The sequence below is a fragment of the Acinonyx jubatus genome, chromosome B1 (genome assembly GCF_027475565.1).
Source record: "Acinonyx jubatus isolate Ajub_Pintada_27869175 chromosome B1, VMU_Ajub_asm_v1.0, whole genome shotgun sequence".
Classification (NCBI taxonomy): domain Eukaryota; kingdom Metazoa; phylum Chordata; class Mammalia; order Carnivora; family Felidae; genus Acinonyx; species Acinonyx jubatus.
Window position 1 is genome coordinate 133,236,699 of NC_069382.1, and position 26,609 is coordinate 133,263,307.

Here is a 26,609-nt window from a genome sequence, read left to right on the forward strand (position 1 = left end):
AGCTTTGCAACTATTTACCAAAGTCAGTTGACCCGAGTTGGTTGAGTTGAATCTCTCTCTCTCTCTCTCTCTCTCTCTGTTTTCTGTTTCTTTACTTCACCCCTCCTCATATCAGATACTACACGTAAAAAAGAAAAATATCCAATTCTTTCGCAGGTCACAATATTTACATGAAATAAAGGGGAGGTCTCTTTTGGATATTGAAATATTTGGGGATCACCAGCCTCCCCCCCCCCTCCATTCCTACCTAGTTCTTGAGAATGCGGTGTCCTGGTGGAATATGAGGAGATCGCTGGTGGCCCAGTAGTGGGGTCCAGGAGGGAGATTGTGTGTCACCGCCAATTGGGATCTCTCGAGGCAAGAAAAAGTTTCGTTTGTAACGAAGCGAGAGGCGGAGGGGCCCCAGCAGCTAAGCCACAGGGGCCGGGGCTACCTCATCCTTCTGTCGCAGTCTTCTGGCCAAAACGGCAGGGTGTTGGGGTTTAGACCCACGGCCCAGCAGAACATCCCCGCAAGAAAATGCAGACGGTCCGTGCAGGAACTCTCTTCTTGCCCGACTCAGCATAATCCATGCGGAGGAAAGAATTCATCTTCCCGCAGGTCAGATTCTTAATGTCTGTGAAGTGATGGATTTAGCTCAGTCTTGAAGTTAATGCAGAAGGGTGGAGAGGAAAGAGGGAACCAAGTAAGAACAAAATTACTTTGATTTCAGAAATGAATAATAAAAGTGGCAAAGGGTAAACAAAAACATTTTTAAAAGACAACTTAAAAAACTTAAAAAAAAAATCTCCCAAAACCAAAACCAAAAAACCTCAAGCTCAAGCTGCCACTCTTAAAAACGCAAAGTGTTAGAAATGAGGGTTATCAAAATGGAATAAGCCCTCCTGGGTTTTGGGGCTTTGACCCATATGAGTGCTTTGGCACTCACAGCCAAACTCCACCCATGGGTCATGCCACTCAAATTTTATTCTTGAGATATTTATTTCTATTTTCTAAGAATTGGGTTTGGACTTGATGATCTCATCCAAATTGCTCTAATGACCACCCCTCAATGGTGTGTTACTTCAACGTCCTGAAATCTCAGAATGTGCAGGGGTCTTCCTCCTTCTCACTTGTACAGCTCAACCCTGCCGGCAATTTCAAGATCATTTTACTAGGGACCGGGGATGGAAGATAGAGAGGGAATAAAGGAAACCACTCTCCAACTCCTAAATCTTAGACGTCCGATCACCACAGCCTGGAAGCCTGGACATCTCCATCTCTCAAAGCAACCCTGGAGTTGAGGGCAAGGGGCGACAGGTTCAGAGATGGTTTTCAAAAACTTACAATCTCCAGGGGGTACCTACATGCTTCTGTATATAGACTCCAATTTTGGAGATTCTGCTCCCGTGTAAATTCAGAACAAATAACAACAATAATCAAAAGAAGGAAAATTTAAAAAAAAAAAAGAGCTCACACCTCTCAGGTCTAAACATCACATGAGAAACAAATATCCCTATTACACTGATTCCGTTCTCTGTGTGTTGAGTAAATCTATAAATTATAACATTGCGAAGGGACCTAGGAATGAAAAGAAAAGTAACCGAGAAAGAACAGAGAGGGAAAGAGGGAGGTGGCAAAAATGGACGAGGACGATCCTTCGGCCTACTAGGGGATTAAGGACATCTATAGGCTTAAGGAGCAACAAATTAATTTACACAATTCTGAGAGAGCCCAGATGGCCTTTAATTAATCCCTTCAAAAGAAGGAGCTAGGCCAGGGCTGCGCCGGCTGCCCGCTCCATTAGCTCCATTTTACAAGGGACCAGACTGTTCGAGGTGAGGCGTCGCGAGCTCGTAGGGGAAAGGGGGGTGGGTAGGGTGACGCGGGCAGGCGAGGGGGGAGGCGAGGGAAGAATATGAACTGCTTTTCCATAAAAGGTCTGGGTTTTCATTATTCTTCTCTTTAAAAAGTAATACCCTCTTCGTCTCTGCTCCCCCCGCCACTTTTCCATTTTATTTAACACAATTAATTGAGGCGTCCCCTGGCCCCAAGGCGGAACCGCACCACTCGCCAGGCCCCGCCCCCTGGCCCCACCCACAGAAGGGACGGAGACGGGAGGAGGCGGGAACCAAGCGGGCGCGGCACTACGGCTCGTCCTCTTCAGCCAATCAGAGAGCGCGGCGCTCCGGGGTGGGCGCGCCCAGGAGGCGACGCGAGGTCCCAGGCTGCGCGCAATTGGAGACGGTGGTTACGCCCCCGGCCTGCACCCAGTTCCTCGGCCCCGCCCCTCACGGCCGCCTCCGTGTGACGTCCCTCAAAGTTCTCATTTTGGACCCCCACTTCCCCCTCCTTTTTGTCCCCCAGCTAAAGTAGGGTAGGGAGTGATGCAAATGTTTTATTACCTTTGAGAGCTTCATCTGAACTGTCAGGCCCGGAGGGAGAGAGGAGAGAGGAGGGAACAGAGAGAGGGAGTGGAAGCGCTGGAGAGGGTCAGCTTGGCCAGAGGACAGGGCTTAGAAGAACGAAGCCTGTAAAGCCGCGAAGAAATGCGAGAGAGGAGAGGCAAAGGCGGAGAGTGAGAAGAAGAGAGGGTGCTGGGGGGGTGGGGCGGGGGTCGCCAGGCCCGTTTGCAGAAGTGGACAGACGAGCGGAGCCGTAACCGAAGCCGTCAGACTTTTCGCACTTAGTCTTTTCTTTTCTGTTCTTTTCTCCCCGCTTTTCTTTTCAATATTGTAACTCTAGTGCCCAGTGGCCCAGAGGAGAAGGCGGGTTGGCGCGCCGAATCCGGGAGCGGCGGGGATTAGTGGCACTGCCCTTTCTGGCACATCGGCCCCGGGCAGAACCGGCGGAGGAAGTCCGCGCAGAGGCGAGATCCTCCCGCGGGCTGGATGCGCTCTCTCCCGGCGCGCAGCGAGCGCCAAGTGCGAATCAGCTTCGCCGCGAAAGAGCAGAGCAGCCAAGTAAGATTAGAGGAGCGCGTCCGGCGGAACCTGGAGTCCTTTGAACCTCCCCAAAGAAAGCGATCCAGTCCCCACACTCCAACATCAAAGCGGAGATTCGGTGACTCTTAACTTTGTTGCAAACTCTGGGGCCGGCCTGGGTTTTGTTTTGCTTATTTCTCTGGGGGGAGAAGATGAGAAGTAGTGCACATTGAGAGGCAAGGAAAAGTGGGAAGAGAGAAGAGACCAAGATTGCATCCAGGAACTCCAGGAGCGAAAGGACATCCAAACGCGCCCGGACGCCCCCTGATCTCCGCGAGCCACCGCCTCTCCAGTGGCGTGTTTGGACATTTCTGCTGCGCAGCTTCGAGAGCAACTCTCGGCGGCGGCGTTCTCGGCCCATTTGGCAGGTCGCCTCCGGGAGCGCGGAGCAACTCCACGCTCGCGCCCTCGGCACTTCTCACTCTCCTGAGCCCCGCCGGGACGCCGGCCGGCGCCCTCGCTGTGTGGCTGACGGCTCCGGCCTGGCCGTGGGATGTTAGCGGTGGGGGCGATGGAGGGCACCCGGCAGAGCGCGTTCCTGCTCAGCAGCCCGCCCCTGGCTGCCCTGCACAGCATGGCCGAAATGAAGACCCCGCTGTACCCCGCGGCGTACCCCCCGCTGCCCGCCGGCCCCCCCTCCTCCTCGTCCTCCTCGTCTTCTTCGTCGTCGCCCTCCCCGCCTTTGGGCGCTCACAACCCAGGCAGCCTGAAGCCCCCGACCGCGGGGGGGCTCTCGTCCCTGGGCAGCCCCCCACAGCAGCTCTCAGCCGCCACTCCACACGGCATCAACGACATCCTGAGCCGGCCCTCCATGCCGGTGGCCTCAGGGGCCGCCCTGCCCTCCGCCTCGCCCTCGGGGTCCTCCTCCTCCTCTTCCTCGTCCACCTCCGTTTCTTCCGCTTCGGCGGCTGCCGCGGCTGCCGCGGCTGCAGCAGCCGCTGCCTCATCCCCAGCGGGGCTGCTGGCCGGCCTGCCCCGCTTCAGCAGCCTGAGTCCGCCGCCGCCACCGCCCGGGCTCTACTTCAGCCCCAGCGCTGCGGCGGTGGCCGCCGTAGGTCGGTACCCCAAGCCGCTGGCCGAGCTGCCCGGCCGGACGCCCATCTTCTGGCCAGGAGTTATGCAGAGCCCACCCTGGAGGGACGCGCGCCTGGCCTGCACCCCTCGTGAGTACGATCCCCTGAGTCCAGCTGTGCGTGTTCTGCCCGCTCTTGGGTCCTGGCCCCTGGTGTGCATGGGGATCGGTGCACTCTCTTGGCTCCCTAGTAGTTTGGCAGCCCCAGAATCGCAAGATTTAGGCTGGGTCAGGGCATTCGTTGAGGGATTCTGGCTTTCCTGAGCTCGCGTGGTTGCGTCCAAGCGCCCCCCCCTCTCTCCAAGTGTCCAGCAAGCCTCGCGGAGCGGGTGTGCGTGCGTCCGTGTTGAAAACAACGCGGTACTGGGCGTGTGTGTCCTCCGAGGCCCTGGCTACTCTGGAACAGCCTGAGGGGAAACTCAGGCCCGGCCTGGGTTTAAGAGGTGGGAAGGGCAGGAGAGGCCACTGCGCCCCCGCTTACACCCCTGCTTTCTCAGTTCCCGCCTGTCGGCCAGGGCCCCACTCCACCTTCCGCCAGCCTAACTGGCTTCTCTGAGAATCTGTGGGGAACGATAGCGGCAAGCCCTCCACAGCCCTGAGCAGAGCGCATGTATTTGCTGTGCGTCTCGGCCCAGGGTGTCCCCACCTAACCTCTTTGCCTTCGAGGAGCCCACCCCCACTCCCCCTTTCCAGTACACTCGGGCCGTGTGAGCCCATTGAAGACAGGCCAGAGGCAGGAGCAGGAGCAAGCGCCGTCAATGCGGGCCATTCCTCTCCTCTGGGCCTCAGCTTTCTCACCTGCCTCGGCCCCCCGGTGTGTGTGGCGGGGGGGGGGGGGGGGGGGGGGGGGGGGGGTGGCGAAGGGCTGGGACTCCTTGGGCCTGAACATATTGAGAGGCATCGTGGCCCTCAACATCCTAACACGAAAATGAACCAGAGGAAGAACGAAGTGGCGGGAGAAGGACTGGGGAATATGCACATGCCACCAAGACCTTGTTTGAAACCGAGGCGTCCCGCAGTCTAATTGTCTGGGTAGTTGGCCACCGCCGCGGATGCTCCTAGTCTTCCAGGTGAAGTTCGAGGCCCTGCCCAGGTCTTTTTCCTGCTCTGTTCTTTGCTTTTGACCAAGTGCTCCAAGTTTCCATTAAGTCTCCAGACCTCTTTTGGTGTGGCTGAGCGGCAGTAACTAAGATAAGTTGCGGGAGCCAAGTGGGGTCTCCCTTGGGAAGTCTCGGGACTGAGGGCGGCCTGGGAGGGTGAGGGTGTCGGGGAGACTTTATTGTATTCGTTTTGATGGCCAAGTAGGGACCGCCAACAAAGGCGGCACCCCCTCCCCCCTCGGCCGCAGCGGCGTTAGTTAGACTTGGGGGCGATTTAGCTCTCTTGTGTGCAAAAAACAAGGCGCCCTTTGTTGTGCGGACACAGGTTAGGAAAGCGTTCAAGGAAAAACAAAACAAAACTAGCCATCCTCATGCAAAGTCCCCGGGGCCAAGCGAGCACCGACTGGACTGGGAGGCGAGAAGGGCTTTTTTCCCCCCGCATCTCAATTTACTCGGTCCTGGCGATTCGACTCCGGCAAACTTCAGCAATGCGCTCCCTTTCTGTTTGACGTCTGTGCTCCGTAGAAGGTTATTTACTGCTGTTCCAAACACACCCGGCTTTTAAAAACAGGTGGGCGTAAAAAGGCAAAGAGAGACGCGCGGTGGGGCTGGAAGCGCCAGATACTTCTGATGTCTGCCGAAGAATAAGCTTTCCAAAAAACATTGTTTTTTGAGTTCGTTTATTTTCAGTGGAGCCGCTTGTAAACGATCGTTTTTCCCCTTCCCTTGTTTATCTGTTCTTGCAGATCAAGGATCCATTTTGTTGGACAAAGACGGGAAGAGAAAACACACGAGACCCACGTTTTCGGGCCAGCAGATCTTCGCTTTGGAGAAGACTTTCGAACAAACGAAATACTTGGCGGGGCCCGAGAGGGCTCGCTTGGCCTATTCGCTGGGAATGACGGAGAGTCAGGTCAAGGTGAGTGGACCTTGCAAACGTCGAGGGATGTCCTTCCAATCCCCAGCGCGCGCGCGCACACACACACACACGCACATACACACGCACACACGCACACCCTCTAACAAACAGCCGTCCGGGGGTGCGGATCTGAGGAGCCGGGGGAGAAGATGAAATCAGCGAAAGGGGTGGGAGTGGGGCTTACAAAGGCCCTGGGGTCTCCAGGCGGGCAAACTGTTGATGAACAAAAGGAATCAAGCCCCCGCCTTTGAAATTAGGTTAATCTAGATAGCAGCATGTGCTAGGGGAACTCGCCATTATTAGAGAATAAAAGCATTACCGAAATATCAGCCCTGAGAATAGATCAGGCCAGTTAGATAGCTCCTATTTATTCTATTTGTAAGGATATTCAAGCTTTTGTTTGTCAATTCAGGCTCCGCGAGTTATATGATTTCCTGATGTAAATCAACCTGATAGAGCTACTATATTAACTAGCAGGTTAAAACAATATCCACAGGATCCAACCACTTTGCAAGGATGAATCTACTTTTAGTTTAGTTGAAGGCCATAACTTTGGAATAGCAATTTTCCAAATGAATTGACATTATTATTGTATTATGAAAGAATTCTAAGTTTATCAACACTTGTGAGATATATTACAGTCTGTGACATTTTATAATTAAAATGTCACATCTTATAATTGAGTTATACAGTATATTTCCAGGGAATCAAATCTGAGAAATCTTTCCCTGAAAAATAAAAGGATTGAGCCATCAAGGTAAATGAAACCTAACGGTTTCCTATATTTCCTGTATTCCCTTTTGTTTCTCTTCTTCAGTTTATTATAGTTGGGACTTTTGGCGGGGGGGAGAGTGTCTGTTTTCATTAGTAATATTGTTGCTTCTTAAATTAAGTAGGAATAACTGTTAGCCACGTCTGCTGGTTAGAGTGTATTTCCCCCGGGGGGCAAGCATCATAAAATGCATTTCAGGAGTGATTTTGTATGTGACCATTAGAATACCATCACAGTTAAAATTATTTTTGCAGTGGTTGGTACAGAGCCTACCACAGTAATCTGGAAGTCTTCATTTGTCACCGTAAATATGTCTATGTGGCTGGAAGTGAATTATTATAGCTGTATAAGGAAAATAAAAATCGCTTTCTTCACAATTCTGATTCTCTAGATAAAATACATAACGGATGAGAAAATGGATGAGATGCATAAAGAGAGGATAATGTTTGGGAAATTGGTTGCTTATGGCTGATGCTTTAGGTTAAAATATGTATATCAAACATGATCTCAAACATTGTGAATAGGCTTAAAATATTTGTTATATACAATACATGTCCTGGAGAGGAACAAATTAAAATAATATTTGAAAGACTAGGCATGCTAACAGTGGGAAGTAATGTAATCAGCAAAATTTCACTTTTAAAAAATAACTAATGAAAATTCTAGCTTGATTTGGTTTTATGAAAAACATTTAAGTCAGAGAGAGAGACACACACAAACTTCTGTGATGATTTTGGCTAACCTATTCAATATTTTCATGCATTCATATTGATTATTATTAGTGATTAGAGATTTCCGGTCTTGGCAAATCTTTTTTTTTTTTTTTTTAACTTTACATGGTACATTACAAGTGTAAATGGGGAGGGGCGCGTTTACCTACCGTGTTTGTGTGGATTCAGCCTTGAGATACGTGAAAGAGACAAATATCCAAACGTGAAAAGGAGAGCAGAGGTGATGGGGCCGAATGCTGTGCTTTCTCCCGGAAATCACACCAAACAGCAAGTACACTTCAGGCTGTTTGAAAGTCTTAATCTCAGAAAGTAAATAGCAAATAAAATCACAGTCATGATAAGTCAAATTTAGGAAGGTGAGAAGTTCTCGCGTTCCGACTGGAGAGAGGAAAGCAGACTCGTTTTTAGGGGAACTTATTTTCAGTGTCCAAGTTTTTTCTCTTCTGAGAGATCGCTCACTGACAACTTCAATACTCTTGTGTTCCTATCGCTATGGCAACGGCAGGCCGTTGGTCGGTGCCTGACACCCGGAGGGAGCTGGGGCGGTGGAGACGGACTTTGGCGGCCCAAACAAGGGAGGTCTCTGAGGGAGGGTGGCGGGCTGTCAAGGGCCCGCCCGCAGGAATGACCAGGGGCAAGTGGGCAAAGCAGCGTGTGCCCGGAGCGGCTGGCCTTCAATTCCTTCCCCCACTGTCTCCCCTCGCCTCCCCTTTCTTGGCCCTCAGGTCTGGTTCCAGAACCGCCGGACCAAGTGGAGGAAGAAGCACGCGGCCGAGATGGCCACGGCCAAGAAGAAGCAGGATTCGGAGACCGAGCGGCTCAAGGGGGCCTCGGAGAACGAGGAGGAGGACGACGACTACAACAAGCCTCTGGACCCCAACTCGGACGACGAGAAGATCACGCAGCTGCTGAAGAAGCACAAGTCCAGCAGCGGCGGCGGCGGCGGCCTCCTGCTGCACGCGTCCGAGACCGAGGGCTCGTCCTGAGCGCTCGCCGCCCCCGGCGCCTGCCCGGCCTCGGGCCTCCGCCCCGGGGACCGCGCGCGCCCCGCCTTCCCGCCCTTCGGGGCCCCGAGGACCCGGCCCCCTGCCGGGGCCCTTTGCTATTTTCTGAGATGTACATATCTATTTTTTTAACCTACAAGTTGAGGGGGGCAGGGGGAGAGAGACACTCGGGGGCGGAGGAGAAGGCAGAGAAGTCCACGAAATGCACTGCATAGATAACGCAACCGAAACCCGCCTCGGGCCACCCTCCCAGCCCCGCTCGGGCCCCCAGACGCGTCCCCCGGGCGGGAGCTGCCGCGGGGCCCGCACCGTCCCCTCGCGCCCGAGGCCCCGCGGGCGGCCGGGGCGGGGGCGCCCAGAGGTGTTCTTCGAGGCTCCACACCCGGCGCGGGGACCGCAGAGCCACGCGGGCGGGCGGCCGCCCCAGATGGGCCCCCCACAAAGTGCTGTGCCGACTAAAGCAACCTGTTGAAGGCTCTTTGTAAATAAATCGTGAGTCACACTGACTAGAAGTTACTTTATTGTGAATATTTAAAATGTAAAATGCCTTTTTGAATTTGGTATAAAAAGACGGCCTTCCTTCTTTCACCCTTACCCCCTTTAAGAGCTACTCAAACCACACGTTTTCCTTTTATTTTGAACTTAATTTGAGAAGCGCAGAGAAGAATGTTTCCCCCCCCCCCCCCCCCCTTCCTACTCCACCCCCTCTCCTCTCGCTCCTCTCCCGGGTTTGGATTTGTTCAATCTCACTTTTCCCTTTGTCCCTTCCTGTTGGTCCCTGACCACCTCCTGGCCCCGAGCCCCGCTCCAGCCTCCAGGACTTGACGTAGAAGACGTGGAACCAGGGAAGGCCTCAGACCTGTCTCTCTGTTCCTCTCTGAAATTGCACAGTCGTTTGTTGCTATTTATTAGTGATTTAAAGAAAGTATTGGGGAGGGAGGGGCTACAATAGCTTGTATTTAATTTAATTCCTTTCTGATAAAAATGCGTGTTAAAGTAGATGGTGGGAATTGTTACAACTGCTCTGGGTCAGAAACATAAAAATCCATTTAGTTGCTGTAATTGAATTTGAAGTGTTTTGTATCATAAGAATACTATAGACTATGTATATTGTTTTCTTTTTTAAGCTAATAATGGTGATATATTAGCATCTTTAACCTTTATTAATTTATATAAGGAATTCGGTTTGTAAAGAGAAGAGAACCCCCTTTGCAAGACCAGTTAAATGTAATGCACTTTCTGTTTCAAAGGATAAATCAAATTAAAAAGCAGTTTGAAGACGTCTGTTGCCTTGAATGGAAGGGTACAGATCATCTGATCTCACCAGAGATCTCAAAAGTCAAGACCACAAAATTGTTATATTGGTTTCTTGGGTAAAATAACTGCTATTTATTTATTTATTTATTTATTTATTTATTTATGGGGTCGCATCTCTCATTCTTTTGGATTAGAAAGATTAAAGAAATGCAGCCCCACTCCTATGGCTTCTTGAAGAGACTTGTCTAAAAGGCTGCTTCTGATGTCTGTGTTGTCTAATTTTTTCCTGATCGCTTTTTCCTTCTGGAGAGAGTCCCTGGAGGGTTTTAGGAAGGCCTCATTTCCATATATCCAAGATAGTTCCTTAGTGGAGCCCTAGCTCGCTTAGCTGAGAGGAGGCAGTGAAGCTTGCTGGGGCAACAGCATTGCTGTTTGATGTTAACATTTACCCACCCCCTGTAGCTTGGAAGAATGTTGAATTTGGTGGAAAGACAGGAACCTTGATTTTGTTAAACACTACAATAAAAAAGGATGAATTTAAAGAAAGCTTCTTCTAACTTATGCGAAAGTCTTTAGGGTTATGGAATCAATGTCACAGCTTCTGTAGCTGAATTTTTGCAGGGGTGGAAAAAAAGGAATCCTAGGGAGAGGGCTGTATCACTGTCTTGGGATCTTTTTGTTTTCAGACACTCAGTTAGAGCTCAGTGAAATATAGTTATCCCCTTAGTGTTTCAGGTTAATGAGCTTGTGTTCAAAGAGAGAAAAATCAATAGAATTCAGTAGATTCTTCAGGCTAGCGTTAGGTAAAGAAAGTGTGGGTCTTTTTGCTACCTTGGAAAAAAAAAACTGTGAAAACTGGGAATGAGATTGCCTGAAGGAGATTATAGAATATGTTCTTGATGGTATGGTGTAATGAAAAGAAAGGATGCAAATCTGCTGTTTCTTTTCTTTAGTTTGTGAAGTTCCCAAAACGTTTTAAAGTTCCAAATTTGCATTCTTAGCAAGACTGAGGTGTATATCCTATAGAGAGGCAGATATTTCAAAAGAGGTTTTGCTGTGCTGGGGTGATGTAATTTGAGTCTTAGCTATAATAAGAATTTCATTTTTTCCTTCCTTCCTCCCTTCCTCCCTCCATTCCTTCCTTCCTTCCTTCCTTCCTTCCTTCCTTCCTTCCTTCCTTCCTTCCTTCCTCCCTTCCTCTTCTTTCCTTCCTCCTTCCTTCTTTCCTCTCTTCCTCTCTTTTCTCTCTCTTTTTATGAAAGAATCTGGGGAGAGGGCATTGTGGAAAATCTATTGTAAAACTGTGTGCTTTATTCTGGTTAATTTGCAACCAATGAAAGTGTCTTATCAACTTCATTACTACTTTTTAACCTTTTCTGCTTTGAAAAGGCAAGCAACTTTTTACTTGTTCCTTCTTCCTAAGAAAACAAAAATTTACAAGATAATTAGAAATGCTAATCTTGAATATAATTATTATTATTATTTAGTAGTAGTAGTAGTAATAGTAATATGGTAATATCAATCATAGAAAACTTGGAACCAAGACTGAAGCTTTCTTTCAAGAAGCAAATAGGGTTACAGTATTTATTCCAAGTTAGAAATGTGGAAAGACACCTCTTCCAATTCCTTTAGGAAGCATTCCCTCTGAGCTCTTCATGTTTACATTGAGAGCATCTGAGAAGTGAAGTTGGTGGCCTAGCCTCCGTCCTACAGGCACATATACAGAGGGCAGACACGGTCTTCATGCTTGCACTAAAGTGCTCTCAGTTGTGTGGGTGGCAGCCAGAGTCAGGCTCTGGGACCATGCTGCACTGGTATTTGTTCCTTTTTTCCAGTTGACTGCAGCAGTGATTTGACGTTTCCAGTTAATTTACTTTCGCCCAGGATTCCAGCTGGCCACCAGTTGCAACTGGTCCCATAAGACTGGGAATTAGGGATAAGTGGGTGGGGGACAATTTACTTAGGTGCTCCTTTATACTGGTTGGTTTGATTTAGTTCTATGTACATGCAATAAGAATTTTTTTTTAAAGTTAGCTTGGTGGGGAAGCCGAGGCAAGTAAGGCAGAGTAAGAATCATTTTCCATTTGACTCCAAATTTTTATGGCATTAACCAGCCATAAGCATCTGATTAAGGCTGCCAACCAGTCATTACAGCTAAAGGGGTCATGATTTAAAACCAAAGTAACAGCAAGTGACCTGATGGACTTTTATTTTTAAAATGTTGCCACTTTTATTGAGATATAACGTATATAACAATTGACATAACATGTCAATTTAAGATATAATGATTTGTATTATGCATATATTGTGAAATGATCACCGTAACAGGTCTAATTAACATCCATCACCTCACACAGTTACAATTGTATTCCTTGTGATGAAAACTTTCAAGATCTACTCTCTTAGCAACTTTCAAATATACAATATTGTTAACTGTAGTCACCATGCTGTACATTACATCTCCATATGTTTTCTGCTTTTGACCACCATCACCCATTCCCCACCCCAGCCTTGCCCCCCTCCTCTGGCCCTCGCAGTCAACCTCTACTTTTAAAAATGCAGCCAACAAAATGTCAACGTGGAAACAAAATAAGAGAAACAAGGATTTGTGTGTGGGTGTGTGTGTGTGTGTGTAGTAAAAGGAAGGGTAAAAATGATTTTTCATTTTTGTTTTATAGTGTTTCTTTTTCTAAAAAAGAGAGAGTTATTGAGGTTGGGTGAAGGATATAGAATGGAAGGGGAGGACCCTATCTAGGTCTCTCAGATGTCCCAGCAGGATTTATAATTTGCAGCTTCTACATGTTATTTTCCCAGTCCCCAAAGTCCGTGTTCAGTTCTCCATTGGTGCTTAACCTTCTCTTCGGTTCATATTCAGATGATTCTGTAACTGAGAGTACTATGCCTTTCCCAGAAACTGTCGTATAGTAAGTGAGTGGCTTTCCAAGCTTGTGAGCACTTTAATCCACTTTTCCTTTCACTCCTTGGGAGACAGTGGGAAGAGGGGGAACTGAAAACTACTCATTCTTTTCTGGAAAGACATGCATTTCATCATTGCTTAGTGTGCAGGCAGTTTGGACTGGAGGCCAGCTCTTCTTGGAAATAATGTACTAGGCAGGAGAGTCTGAGTGCGCATTTGAAAACTTCTGGAGCCTAATGTCATGTACATGACTATGTTATTAGACCAGCATCAACTTGGCTAGTTCTGCACTGTCTTGTCCTTTAAGCTGGCCATCAGTGGACACACACACACAAACACACACACACCAGAGAGGTGAAATTCCACTTGGGAACTCATAGCACTGAATAGCTTAAAGGGACAGTGGCTCCTTTGTTAATCATTGACAGTAAGATCATGTAATAACAACAGAGGTAAGCAGTAGATTTCATCTATAAACTCTATTTTAACCTAATTTGAAGAGCTTTCTCTGCACTAAATTTCCTTGCTCTTACCACACACACAGACAGATACATGCAGAAACACTCTTCTCCCCTTTTCAGTACGACTTTTTGAAAAAAGCCAGTTCCTGAGTACACTTCCTTTTTTGACAGGAAAGTCCATATTTTGTTCTGCAGTATTTAGACTGCAAGCTCACAGAGAAATACAATATTCCTAACATAGCCCTTTTTCAGATCTGCAGAAAACAGAATGAATAACCCTTCTTCCCAGTTGATGTAAGTCTGATGAAGGAGTAGAGGAATGGTGTGAGGGGATGAGAAAGGGATGGGCTTTTTCCTGAATTTTGGCCTTCAGCATTCCATATTTTGGCTTGGGGTTGCTCCACAAACAGGAAAGTTTATCTCAGAGCCTCAGTTCACTCTATAGTCTTCCTCTTTGATCCAACAGATCATGCTTATCAAAGATGAAATGTCTAGATATGTGTCATTTGTTTTCTGGCTTCAACAAAACATTTTCATTGAATACCACACTTGAAGACTTTTAAAAAGTAGAGCATAATGTCTCTGTGGTGTTTAATATCTACTGGAGCCTGGCCAGAATTCTGAAGCAGAAGCCCCATCTAGAGCTTCTATTTTAGTATATTTTGAATACTAAGGGCTAGTTTGAATGAATATACATTCAAAGATGGATCCTTTCTTCATTCTAGGAAGAGAGTTTGTACTACAGAATTAAAATGGGTGAGTATTATTTTTATAGAAGAGCCCTACTACTTCTCTAGTGTTATTGCCTAGGTCTAGCTTAGTAAAGCCAAAGGAGATGTTAAAATTTCATTATCCCATATATTTGGTTATTATAAGGGAGACAAACACATCAAATTGAGAAATAAAACCAGCACACCTATATAATATAGTTTCATTTTTGGATATACAAAAATTATGAAAAAAATTATTAATCACCAGTAAATTGTTTGGGACCAATCTGCATGTATAGATCACAGAAAGGCAAGGTTGCTGAAAACCTGTTAACTTTATTACCAGATGGTCTAACCACCTTCACATAAAGGCATCCAAGTTTCATACCTCCAATCTGGTTTATAGTAATTCCTGTAGTCATCATGGGTAGCTTTGGTTTGTGCTTGAGGATCTGGCTCAGCTCTTGAGTTTTGTAAACCTTTCCCCATCCCCTTTGGATTTTTTTTTTCTTTCCTCCCTGAGCTCCTTACCTGGTCTGTAAGGATTTGACTAATTTTCTCCCAAATCCAAATGGTCCCACATGAATGAGAGGGTCTGAGAAAGGTTTTGTCTTCACCAGAATCAGGAGATCACTTAGTGGTTGAGAATAAGACTGTGAAACCAGACTATCTGATCTGAATTGCAGTTCTATCACTAACTAGTTTTGTGATCTTGGCCAAATGACTCTACCTTTCTATGCCTCAGTTTTCTCATCTGTAAGATGGAGATGATTGTACTTAATCCATAGGATTGTTAGGGGAATCAAATGGATTAATGTATAGATGTTCTTAGGACAGTGCCCAGCACATAGTAAGTTGTGGAATTTTTTTTTAAGTAGGCTTCATGCCCATTGAAGAGCCCAACGTGGGGCTTAAATTCAGGACCCCAAGATCAAGAGTCAGATGCTTAACCATCTGAGTCAACCAGGTACTCCAGTAGGCTATGGATTCCTTAGCCATTATTACCACCACCACCATCATGAAAAGCCTAGTTTTTGGATGCTCCTAGTTTGGGCCCTGCTCTCTTGTGCAGGATAACGATTCAACTAAGGAAAGGTTATTAAAAGTGAAAGTGGCAGGAGAAGTAAGAAAGAGATGTATATATATATATATATATATATATATATATATATATATATATAACTTAAAGGGTAACCACTGGTGGTAGTTTTCAAATATTTCTAAAAATTCTTTGATATACCTTCCTTTTAAAGGTGGAGCTAATCCTGTTCTTGAGTGTGACTGTACTTAGTGACTTTAACGAACAGAACGAAGCAGAAGTGATGGTGTGTGATTGGGTCATAAAGGGGATTATAGCTCCCTCCTCTCTCGGCACTCACTCTGGGGGACGTCAGCTGCCATGTTGTAAGGACACTCAAGCAACTGTATGGGGAGGTCCATTTGGTGAGGAACTGAGGCCTATGCCAACAATCAGCCCTAATCTGCAAGGAGTGTAAACAAACTCTGGAAACAGACCCTCCAGCCCAGTGAAGCCTTCACATGATTGCAGACTTGGACAACATCTTGACTGCAACCTTATAATCCCCGAGGCAGAATCGCCCATCTAAGCTCTCTAGGATTCCTTACCCACTGTGTGAGATAATCAGTGTTTATTGTTTTAAACCATTGCATTTGAGGGTAATTTGTTAGGTAGCATAGATAACTAATACAGTATTTAACAGACCTATCTTTGTTCTCTGAATAAAGAGCAGTGTATTGATAGACTCTTGAGGAAGGCATCTTTCATGATTACTCAGAGTCATTTGAAACTGCCACCAGGATAACCCCATGTGGTATGAAAGAAGCCTTGAGTAACTTCGTCAGGGTCAAAAACTTGAGCCCTATTAATGGTTTCTATTTCTTGATGATAACTTGACCCCCCAAAAGTCACTTAACTTAGATAAGCTTCCATTTCTTCATTTACAAAGTCATCTTCATAATTATTGCCTCACAAAGTTGTTGTGGAACTCAAAAGCAAAAGGGCTTCATAAAGTATAAAGTGGCATATAAATGTAAGAGGTGATGATTGTCCTATAATATAGATGTATAATTTGGTTAAACATGTCATACTGCTGTTTCCTATAAGGGAATCTCAGACATGGGAAAAGCCTGAATCTGGCTTTGTAGGGCAATATTATTTCTCTCCCCATGGAACATGGCCCAAACACACTTCCAACTTTACTCAGACCGGTTGGATGCTGGGAAACCCAGTGGGAGTTGGCTCAGGAAAAGAAAAAAAGGTGCAAAGGAGAGAAGGGACCCTGGATTTCAAGTTAGGGACTGAGGGCTTAGAATTGCCCCTTTTACCTTTCCTTTGAGAACTAGGGACATGACTTTGTTTCCAAGAAAGTTAAGGTGGCAAGAAGGCAGGAGAGAGAGAGTGTAATAGTTCTGGAAGCTACTGTTGGTTACTTGGAATTAAGGAAGAGAGGCAGCAAGCCTCTAGAAAGGCAAAGGAAGCTTTGTTCCCCTTCCCCACCATGCCCTGCCCCAAAGTCTGAAGAGGTCTTGATTAAGAAGAAATCTCCTTGCTCTTTCCAGCATGAGCTTGGACATTATTTGCCAACTGAAGTTGATGGGCAGAAAGTTCCTCTTCCCTGTATGACTACTCGACTCTTGTGCACCCCTTCCAACATAGCAGCAGAGAGAAGTCATGCACCAGGGTAACAATAAAAACTGCAAGTACAGTGGAAGACTTGGGATTCATTGGCTCTGGTGTAAGAAGCCATCCTGGTGCTTGCCTAGGTATTCTGTTAAAAGCAATTACAGAGAAAAGGGACTGTAAAGGCAAATATGAAATCAGCACATTGTCATTAACTTCCATGAGACAGAGAGCAAGGCAGAATTGGATGACTCCAAGGGACCTTGCTTTCAGCACCCTTAAGATGACTATGTCAGCCTGGGACCTATGGTCTACCTGGATATCACCATGGCTTCCAAGTGGACAGTCTGCCTGCTTCCTTTCTTCCCTCCCTCCCTCCTACCTTTCCTCTCTCCTTTTCTTCTTCCTCTCCTTCTTCCTTTCCCTCCTCCCCTCTCCCTTCTTCTTCTCTCCTCCTTCTCCTTCTTTATGAGTATAGTGCTGTGCCATTCCACCTAGGGGAAGAATGTCCCTCAGAGAGACATGAAGGACCAGAGCGGGTGACATTGGAAGAGCTATAACTACCTCTAGGAAAACTGAAACCCAAGATAGTTGAACTGCAGAGGCACAGGACTATACACTCCTTGCTTACTTTGTATTCCTTATATAGTGCCTAGCACATAGAGGGTATTCAACGAACATTTCTTGAATGTGTGCACACGCGTGCACATGCGCGCGTGTGCACACACACACACACACACACACAGTGAAGCCACAGGGAACTTTGCATTCTCTTGAAGGGTTTTTTGTTTTTGTTTTTTCTCTTGAAGGTTTTAATGAAAATGATAGACCTGTAATGCAACCCTTTCTCTTTTCCCAGCCTGGAAGCAGAGAGAAATGATGTTCAAACTGTCAGGAGCCTCTTCTAGCTCTGAGTATATATGTAAATATCTGATAAATTTCTGTAAAAACAATCATAAACGGCTTAAATAGGAAATGGGTGAGTTCAGTGTAAAGATTCTCCTAGGGAAAAATGGAAGATCAAGTAAGGGTATTATAATACATTCATTTACCAGCTCACAACATAATTACTTTAAAATAAAATCTTCAGTATAACTATCATTTGTAAAAATGTATGTCACTCTCCAAGGCACATGGGTTATAATAATGCATAGAGCAATAAATACGTAAGAGGAGGACTTATTGGCCATTTAAAATATTCTTTGTAGTTGGGATTTCATGTCTCTTTGCAGACAGAGAGTCTGCAACAGCAAACTCAGATTTCCAGCAATATTTTCTTTAAGACAAAAATTTAGGATGATATAAATTAATACAACTAAGTCCTACATATTTTAACTAGGTTTTCCCCTCTCTAAGACTTGGAAGCATTTCTCTTGACCACTCTCCATGTCTCTCTCATGCCTATCTCAGTACCTAAAAAATCTGGATGCATTGCGGAGATCTTTGCATCTTTAGAGACCCCTTTGTGGTGAACTGATTCTTAGAGGCTGTGTGAGAGCTAAGCCTGAAGCAGAACTTACTGCAGTTAGGTGGTGGTGAGGGGGCTGGAGTCAACTTTCTCTTAACCTGTTGGCCGAGGTTACAATTAAGGCTGTTTTCTTTAGTTCACTCCCTTTCTTTTCCCCTAGAACAGGGAATTTAGGAGCTCCTGGTCTTCTGTTTACTCTTCCCAATTAGCCTCCGTTTGAAAGCCAACTGCCAATGACCACCTCCGTTTCCAAGAGGAAGGTTAATTTTCTTTTCTTTTCTTTTCTTTCTCTTTTCTTTCTTTCTTTCTTTCTTTCTTTCTTTCTTTCTTTCTTTCTTTTTCTTTCTCTTCCTCCCTCCCTCCCTCCCTCCCTCCCTCCCTCCCTCCCTCCCTCCCTCCTTTCTTTCTTTCTTTCTTTCTTTCTTTCTTTCTTTCTTTCTTTCTTTCTTTCTTTCTTTCTTTCTTTCTTTCTTTCTTTCTTTCTTTCTTTCTTTCTTTCCTGAGAGAGGGTCATGAACAAATTTAGGGCCCAAGGACTAGGAGCAATGAGTAAGTTCAGATCTCAGGTCTTTTAAATGAGACTATAAAACGGTCACCACCTGCCACTCCTCAGTTCCCTAACCCCGCCCCCTCTCCAAAGGGGTTCGTATTCTTCCATTTGAAGTCATTGCTTCATCGTTCAGCTCCTTTTCTTCAGTACTTTTTCCATGTAGCTGGATTACGCAACAGCTGTCTTATAGGAGCCCGGGCAGCCTAGGAAAGCCCCGTGTGTGGGGTCTTGGCTCCCTCGAAATGGAGGCGTCCTTTAACTCGGGGAGCGGTGGCGTGGTTCGCGGGTCTCAGTTCCACAGCTGAAGTCTGGGCTCTCTTACTTTACCTGTGGGCGGAAGATTTGTTCCCCTTTCACGGAGCTGATTCCCCGGATCCCACCTCTCCCCTGTTAGTGGCACAAATGAGGCTGTCTTTAAAGAGCTGGGTCTGTATACGCGAAGAGAATGAGGAAACTTGGCTTCCTCAGGGCGAAAAGGCCCACATGTGGCGCGGAAAGACTTCCCGGACCGGCACTACTGTTCCTAAAAGAAACGTTTGGAATGTGCTCAGAGGTCCCGTCTGCAGGCGGGGGCTGAAGTAGTCTCTCCGAATGCCTGGGCCTCCCACAACTTTCGGTCCAGGTGAGGGGAAAGGGGACGCCCCTCAGGGCCTAAAGGCCTGGACCTCTCAGCGGTGCTTCCGCTTCAAAAAGGACCTGGAAAGAAAAGATGCGGAGTTCGAGGGATTAAGGCTCCCTTTGAATCACAGGAAGCGGTCAGGAGACAGATCAGAATTCGTTTTGATTAAATGGGAAGACGGTTTTAAAAAACGCTGTTTGCCTGCGTCATGCCATTTGCTCTGAAAGGAGTTCCGCACGCGGAAATCCTATACACAGGATCAAGCTGGGTCCTCTCTCGTTTTTCTAATTTGCACACTCTGGGTTCCTGAGTCCACGATTGGAAAGGGAGACAAGAGGGCCAGAGCGTATCTGGAGGGTGAGGTTTAATGGTAGTACTCGCTACTTGGGTGATGCCCAAGTTGGCATCACTTGGACGTTGCATCACTTGATGGACGTTGGCAGTTACAGCTCCCTGAATGTATCGGTTTTGCTTCTCTAGTTTGCTTATTGACTCCTTTGAGGCCAGAGGGTGGTGCCTTGGAGGACACCAGCATTGCACATCCCTCTTGCCCAGGAAGTGCCAGGCACTGCAGCTTCTGGATGCTTCCAGAAGTTCGCCCTAGAGCCAGAAAGGGCACCTGTGGCCGCTGCCCTCCACCATCCAACTGCCCCTTTACACACCCCCTCTTCTCCTGTTCTCTGCGGCCCTCCCACGGTTTGGATTGAGCTAAAACCCAGTCACTGGACACCGGGTCTCAGGGAACTCATTTCCACACAGTAGCAGACACTCCCCACCATGTCCTCTCTTTTGGGGATGACAATGCCCAGGAAATTCGAGAGAATTCGGAAGTGGCAGGCACCGCGTTTCCCTTTCTGGTCCGGGTTCTGCCTTTGCAAATTCCGTATTGAACCCAGCTGAACGGAAGTCCTTCTTCTTTTTCTTCTTCTTTCCCCTCCCTCCCTCCCTCCCTCCCTTCCTTCCTTCCTTCCTTCCTTCCTTCCTTCCTTCCTTCCTTCCTTCCTTTTGATTCAAGACCCTGGTCACCACACCTGGCTTCAGTTCACTTGTAACTGGGGCAGGGTCCACCTCGGGCCCCTCAGCCTGGGATACTGGGCACACGCCTGCAGGTGCCTGTGGGGTCCACTTGCCCGCCCCAGGTGTGCGATCAGTCAGGGACCCTCGTCCAGGACAGCTTCCCACGGAAGAGAGGGCTTGAGAAGCCCCCTGGGGGAGTCCCTAAAAGCCCTGGGCAGATAGTAATCTGCCCTTGACACTGCCGTCCCCAGGACTGACCCCACTCCGGCAGAGGCACTTGACAGAATGGCTTCACAGAGGAACGAAACCTGGGTGTCCAGGGCAGAGCCAAGCATAGGCCACCCCTCTTTCTTTCCCACCTCGAGCTTGCAGGCTGGCTGCTGAGCCTCGGAAGCCCGCCCGTACGGCCCACCGAGGCCCAGGGCGCGCCCTCTGCAGGCCGTGCGGTTTATTCGGGCGTTCGGGATCTTGGTCCAGGCTGCCTCCACTGAGGCCGAGCGCGCCCCCTGCAGGCCGGGCAGACCTCCGACGCTCCGAGCGCCGTCTGCCCCTTCACTGCTGCCCCCTGGGGGAATGGTCGGCTCTTTCGGGTCTCCCGAGGTCACGGAGCCGCAGTGAGGGGGCGGCGGTTGCCGGGTCTCTCAGTTCTTAGGCAAGTGTGGGCCCTCTTCCCTGAGCTCGGAACCGAGACGCCCGGCTCTCGCTTCCGCGCAGTATTGTTTTCCCTTGGTTGGCTTTACAATGAAACCATAAAGGCCACCGCAGCTATGCCGAACCTCACCATTTAAAAAGGGCTATTAAACGATACATTTAGAGAAGTGTGTGCACGCGTGTGTGGATATATTTTCACACATACATAACACACACACCTGATTCTTCCCTGGCCATACTCTCCTCCTTCCTCTCTCTACCACCCTCCTCTTGCAGTTCCCACCAGGTATGTTCTAGAACAGATACAGGTTGCCTGCGCCGTCCACCAGCTGTCCTGAACATCCGTTACAAATCTCCGCGAGGGACGAAAACATCTGTTCGGGCAGAGGCTGGACGCCCTGGCGGCGGGTGCGGCGCTGCGGGGACGCACCCCACCCCGGCGTGGCGCCAGGGGAGAGGGCCCCTGCCGGTCGCAAATGATTTTCGAAACGGCAGGTATCCTTAGCTAAGGGCACAGCGACACCTCCCGAAATGCGCGAGGCGGGGCGTTGCGTTCTCTCACGCCCTACTCTACCCACCTTGGCCCTTTGTTCTCTCCCCACCTCCTACTAGGCTCGGGGTAGGGGTCTTTCCTCCTCCACTGTGCTTGTCCGCTGGAGGTGAAGGTTTGCACCCGCGCCCCTGTTCCGCGAGCGCACGGACCCCGTGCGGGTGGAACAGCGAGGCGTGGTGGCGGCGCTATGCCTGCGGGGAGCGTGGGCGCTGCCCGGTCCTGGCTGGGAAACCCCGCGGGCGAGCGCTTTTGAGCAGTCTCTCGAAAGACAGGGAGGAAAGGCAGGGCCTCTGTCGGTTACAAATAAGTTTCATATTGTTTGTTTATATTTTCCTAGGTAGTACACGCACAAGAGGAAAAGAAATTTAAACAGGACGAAAGGACGCACATGCAAGCAGGTATTTGAATATATTCTCTTGGGTACCTTATCTAAGGAGTGTCTGAGCTCTTGGGCTCAGAAAGACTCTCATAGGCCCATGTGCCCACAGACCCAGGAGGGTCATCTCCTGAATCATCCACATCCTCAGACAATTTCTCATTTGATGGTTTTTCTCATCGCCTCTGCTCAGCAGCAGTTCGGCTTGCGGTTCCTGGGAGAGCCGCCACTTTTCCTGCCGGGTTCTAGTCGAGAGTAACTAGCCCTCGGTAACTTTCAAAATGAAGGCTCCTGGTATAAAACGCTCATTATTGACTACCCTGATGTCTAATGGGGGGGGGGGGGCTTATGGGGGAGGGGTGGATTCATTTTTCTTTTTCATTTCCCCCGATTCCATTCACATTGAGCGTTACGAATGGTTAATAATATATAGTTTGCGACCGTAATATGGGAACGGATTGGTCCCAATAAATGTCACAAGATGTAAGACAAAAAAGTACCCTGTAACTGTATGCGGGACTGTATTGCTCCCGGTTTTGGCTACGGATGCACTAAAATAACCTGTTAACACACACCAAAGTGCATCCCTATAATAACCTCCTCAATCATTTATTAAAAGTCGTGTCAAGCAGGCCCGTATAATTCATTTCTATGCAAATATATCAATGTCAGGCCATTAGTGTATTGCTCAGGTTTTTATTAAAGTGCATTCTTTTTAATTCAGCCCCGTAAAATACGAGCCCCATTGCTCAAGAATTATAGCAACTATTAGAGTAACATATGGGCAACATGCACTCAGAAAATAAAAACCAACAGATAAAGTGGCAGGGTCACATCGCAGGAGCAAACACTTAACAAAATGGCAGCGGGGTAATAGATTTTTCTCCCAGGGCTTTTGGCGCAAGGGTGTCATGGGCACCCACACCTCGGAAAAGGCAAGAGGCTCGAGGTCACTCTGCCCTGTCCCAACCCCAGAATCAGCCCTGGATAGATACCCTCAGAGTTAGGAGAGGGAAAGCTTCCAGAGCTCCTCTGTAGCTGGCCTCCATCTTTCGGCTCCAGGATTTCAACATTCACCAGAGAGAAATGTCAATGGAGAGTTTATGGTCAAAACCCATTCTTTTCCTCTCCAAATCTCTCTTTCTCGCTTTCTCTCTAGCTCTCCCCCTGCCCCCATCAAGGCTACTTCTCAGTCCACACTAACCGCACTTGGAGCCTCACCCCACTTCAAGTGCTTTCTGAGATGCAGTTTTCTCCCGGTCAGAAGATCGGGAAGGAGCAAGCGATGCCCAAGAAGGCCTGGGGACTTGCTGGCAAAGTTCCCTCTGGTGTGTAGAAAAGCCTGGGGGGAAGTTTCTATTGAAATCGACACCTCCTTTAAGCTTTCGATTCAGAAGAAACCTAGGTGCCCCCTGCTGGCTCCACCCCTTTCCGCACCCCCACCCCCGTCCACCCCCACCCCGGGCCGTGCGTTTTCCTGGTTAGAACGCTTTGCTATAAATTTTGCTAGACTAGGGAAAGCGCTAGGCTGATCCCGGAGGGACTTTGCAATGTTACGTACGCAAGACAGACTGGGGGCGGTAGTGGTGTCCCGAAACTCTTCAGCTAACGCCCGGGTTTGAGGTGGATAAAGGGAAGCGTGGGCGGACACCGATCTGTAGCAGCGGCTGACAAATGCACTGAAGAAGTCAGCAGCATCAAATTCAGTTTTTTATTTTTAATTGCCGTTAGAACAATCAATTTCCAGAGGCCTAACAATAAACCTCAAATCCAAAACACAACCCTCACAGAAAAATAGAGAGAAAAGGGGAAAAAACTAAGAACAATCTCCCAGATTTAATGAGAGAGTCGCCCACATCCTCATCACCCCAGCATGGTAATTGAGCAGATCTATTAACTTGTTACACTAGATTTGTTTAAAGAGACTATTACACAGTCATTTAATCAATTTGTTACACTGGAGGTCCTGACTTATGAGACACTTGCCTTATGATTCCTTAATGACTGAATTAATTTGTTTTAATAAAACCAACATTGTGTACAAGTACATTTCTAGAAATGTAATTTTGGAGACAGAACAGTCCAATGCTTCATCTGATTAGGTCCTTTCTATGGTTTATCAAAGTCTGTAGTTTCTGACATAGCTGCTTGTATGGAGTATTTTTCTTTTTTATAGCGCCATTAATTTAATATGGATCATTAGTTCTTTATACACATGCATGTTCTGACAAATGTACCCAATGAATAATGCAGCTAATGTGCTTAGGCCCAAATGCATCACATCATAAACAGAGGCCTCTGCAAAAATAACAACAATGAAATAAAACACCACCTCTGGTCACCATGGTCATCATCAGAGTAACATTTTGTTATACTTAAGTCTTGTTTTGCAGAACAAGACATGTTTGGCCCTAAGATTGCATCAACATAGCCAAGTAGGTCTAACTATGTAGTGAACACAAATAGATTTATGGTGAATTAAGGTTGTCTTGAGAGCAGATGCAGGACAAGAAAATCGGTTTTGCTCTTGATGGAAACTGACGTGTGTAGAATAAAATGTAAATAAACAGAAAGTCCCCAAGAAAAGGGACTTGATGTTATTGATTATGTAAAATAATTAGAACATTACAAATGATAATGCACTACAAATAGTTGGCATTTATGGCTAGATTTTTTTTGCAGGAAGAAACGATTTAGGCTCTGAAACACCACTTGAAAAATGGGGCGTGATCTGAGGGGCAATAAAAAAATTAATAATGGAGAGATTGGAATGATCAGTTTGTAACCAATAACTGATATAAATGATAACTGAATGAGCCTGCTGCAGAGCTAAACATTTGAGCTTAGAGGAATACAAGGAGAGTGATGGCCCTACATGATCACTGGAGGCATAAAGTGCTTCTGCATAATGTAACCATGCACAGATGCCAGATATTGACTAAATAGCTTAACAATTATTACAGGGAAGAGGGAGAAGCTGGATATATTTCCAATAGGATGATGCTTTACAAATCTTTCTTAACAATGTTGGACAGGCAGGCGTTTGAACTTGATTTCATTTTGAAAAAGACTCTAGACTACACACGTATTAACAGTATATTTGAATGCTTTCATGTCTTCCTTTTGTTGTCCTTTTGAAATGGAAATGGACATTAAGGTGATGAATGGAATTTGTAAGTAAAAAAGATACAGCTACTTCTGCTGTATCAAGAGTAATTATGATTATTACATACAATGAAACTCAACTTAGACTTGTATGAGTAGAAAGAAACCTGCTCTACTGATAGTGTGACCACGACCCCCCTCAAGATTTCAATAAGAGGTACAAAAAATCAAATGTAGTTGTATCTACTGGCTTTGGTTAAACAATGTGTGTAATATTATACATGGTTGGGATTCTCTTTTGAAACTAATTTTCCCAATGTGATTCTGTTGATCAAAGAGGCTATTTTTGAGCCATTCACCCTAAAGTTTGTCGATAACATGGAGGGTGCCACCAGAGTTTTGGTTTTTGAAGCATAAACATTTGTAAAACAAGAAAGAGTTTTAGAAATCATACAGTTCTACAGTTCTGACATTTCCACAAGCTACATTTATCTTTTCCCTTTCATCATAGCTCAGTGATTTCTCTGCCTGAGACAGGAATGTTTATGATGATAAATCAGTGTTGTTTAATTAGATGCATCTTTACTTCATTTTAATGTTAGCTGGAAATGTATTTCTTTAGTTTATAAAAATGAATAATTTAATCACTTCCTGGTATAAATATGTGGCAAGAGACCAAAAATCAATGTTGGATCCTTTTTGGAATTTTTTGATTTATTCTGAATTCTTTATGTAATACCTTACTTGCTTTGACAAATGAATTTTATGCATTTCTTCCTATTTATTAGCAGGTAATCCAAAATATATTTGCTATTTATTACAAAGTAAATGAATATGACCTTTTGCCCATTTCACCAGATGCTATTTCTGACCGTCTCAAAAAGCTGGTTTAAAGTCAACAACATGAAGCATTTGAGGTCACAAGATCAGCTCAAGGTCATTTGAATACTGGCAAAAGGTTAATTAGATCACTGCGTTAAAACAGGAATAGACTTTTACTCAACTTCATCTGAATAAGCATAGGCAATCTTGCCTTACCCTTTAAGGTTTCCTTAGAGATTGTAGCCCATTTCTTAGAATGGTAAAAATAACTTTTTGGAAATACAATTTTTAAGTTTCCCTTTCCCAAATTTTAGCAATATTTGTCACTTTTTGGGCACTCACTACATACCAGACACTAAGCAACAGACTGTACACATCTTCACATACTTTACATCATCTCATGTAATCCTATCAATTACCATACGAAGTAGGTATTATTATGATGCCCATTTTACAGATGAGGGTACTGAGCCTCAGAGAGATTACTTACTTGACCAAGATTAACAGAAGTATTAATCTGGATTCAAACTCAGGCTCTAAATCAGTTAAACTGCTTTATGCTCCCTTTATGGACATATTACACATAATTTTAAGATGTTTTATTTATAAATTCTTTCTCATAATTTTAGACTCTTATCTTAATTTGCACCTATACTTTCATATAGTTTAACATGATAGAAGGAGAAGGCCTAGCAAATGTAGATAGCTACTTGGTTCTATGATAAATAAGTTTTTGTAGTTAACTCACACAAGAATTTAATAAACAAGTATTGAGTAGGATAATATCGGGGTTGTTTAATTAAAACTGTCTCATGGTGTGTATGACAGTTAACACCGCCAAATGTAAATGGCCTGCCTGATCTCTGCAGTTAGGAAGTCCTTTGTGGCAACTAAGTGAGAT

At 46.4% G+C, this 26,609-nt stretch overlaps 1 protein-coding gene across 1 annotated transcript; it reads left to right on the top strand.

Annotated features, from left to right (window-relative positions):
• The first annotated feature begins 3,307 nt into the window (after positions 1–3,307).
• On the top strand, positions 3,308–8,693 carry NKX6-1 (NK6 homeobox 1). The gene is made up of 3 exons (XM_027059933.2): positions 3,308–4,126; positions 5,882–6,054; positions 8,283–8,693. The coding sequence occupies exons 1-3, from the start codon at positions 3,457–3,459 to the stop codon at positions 8,541–8,543; spliced, it is 1,104 nt and encodes a 367-aa protein (XP_026915734.1). The 5' UTR covers positions 3,308–3,456; the 3' UTR covers positions 8,544–8,693.
• The last annotated feature ends 17,916 nt before the right edge of the window (positions 8,694–26,609 follow it).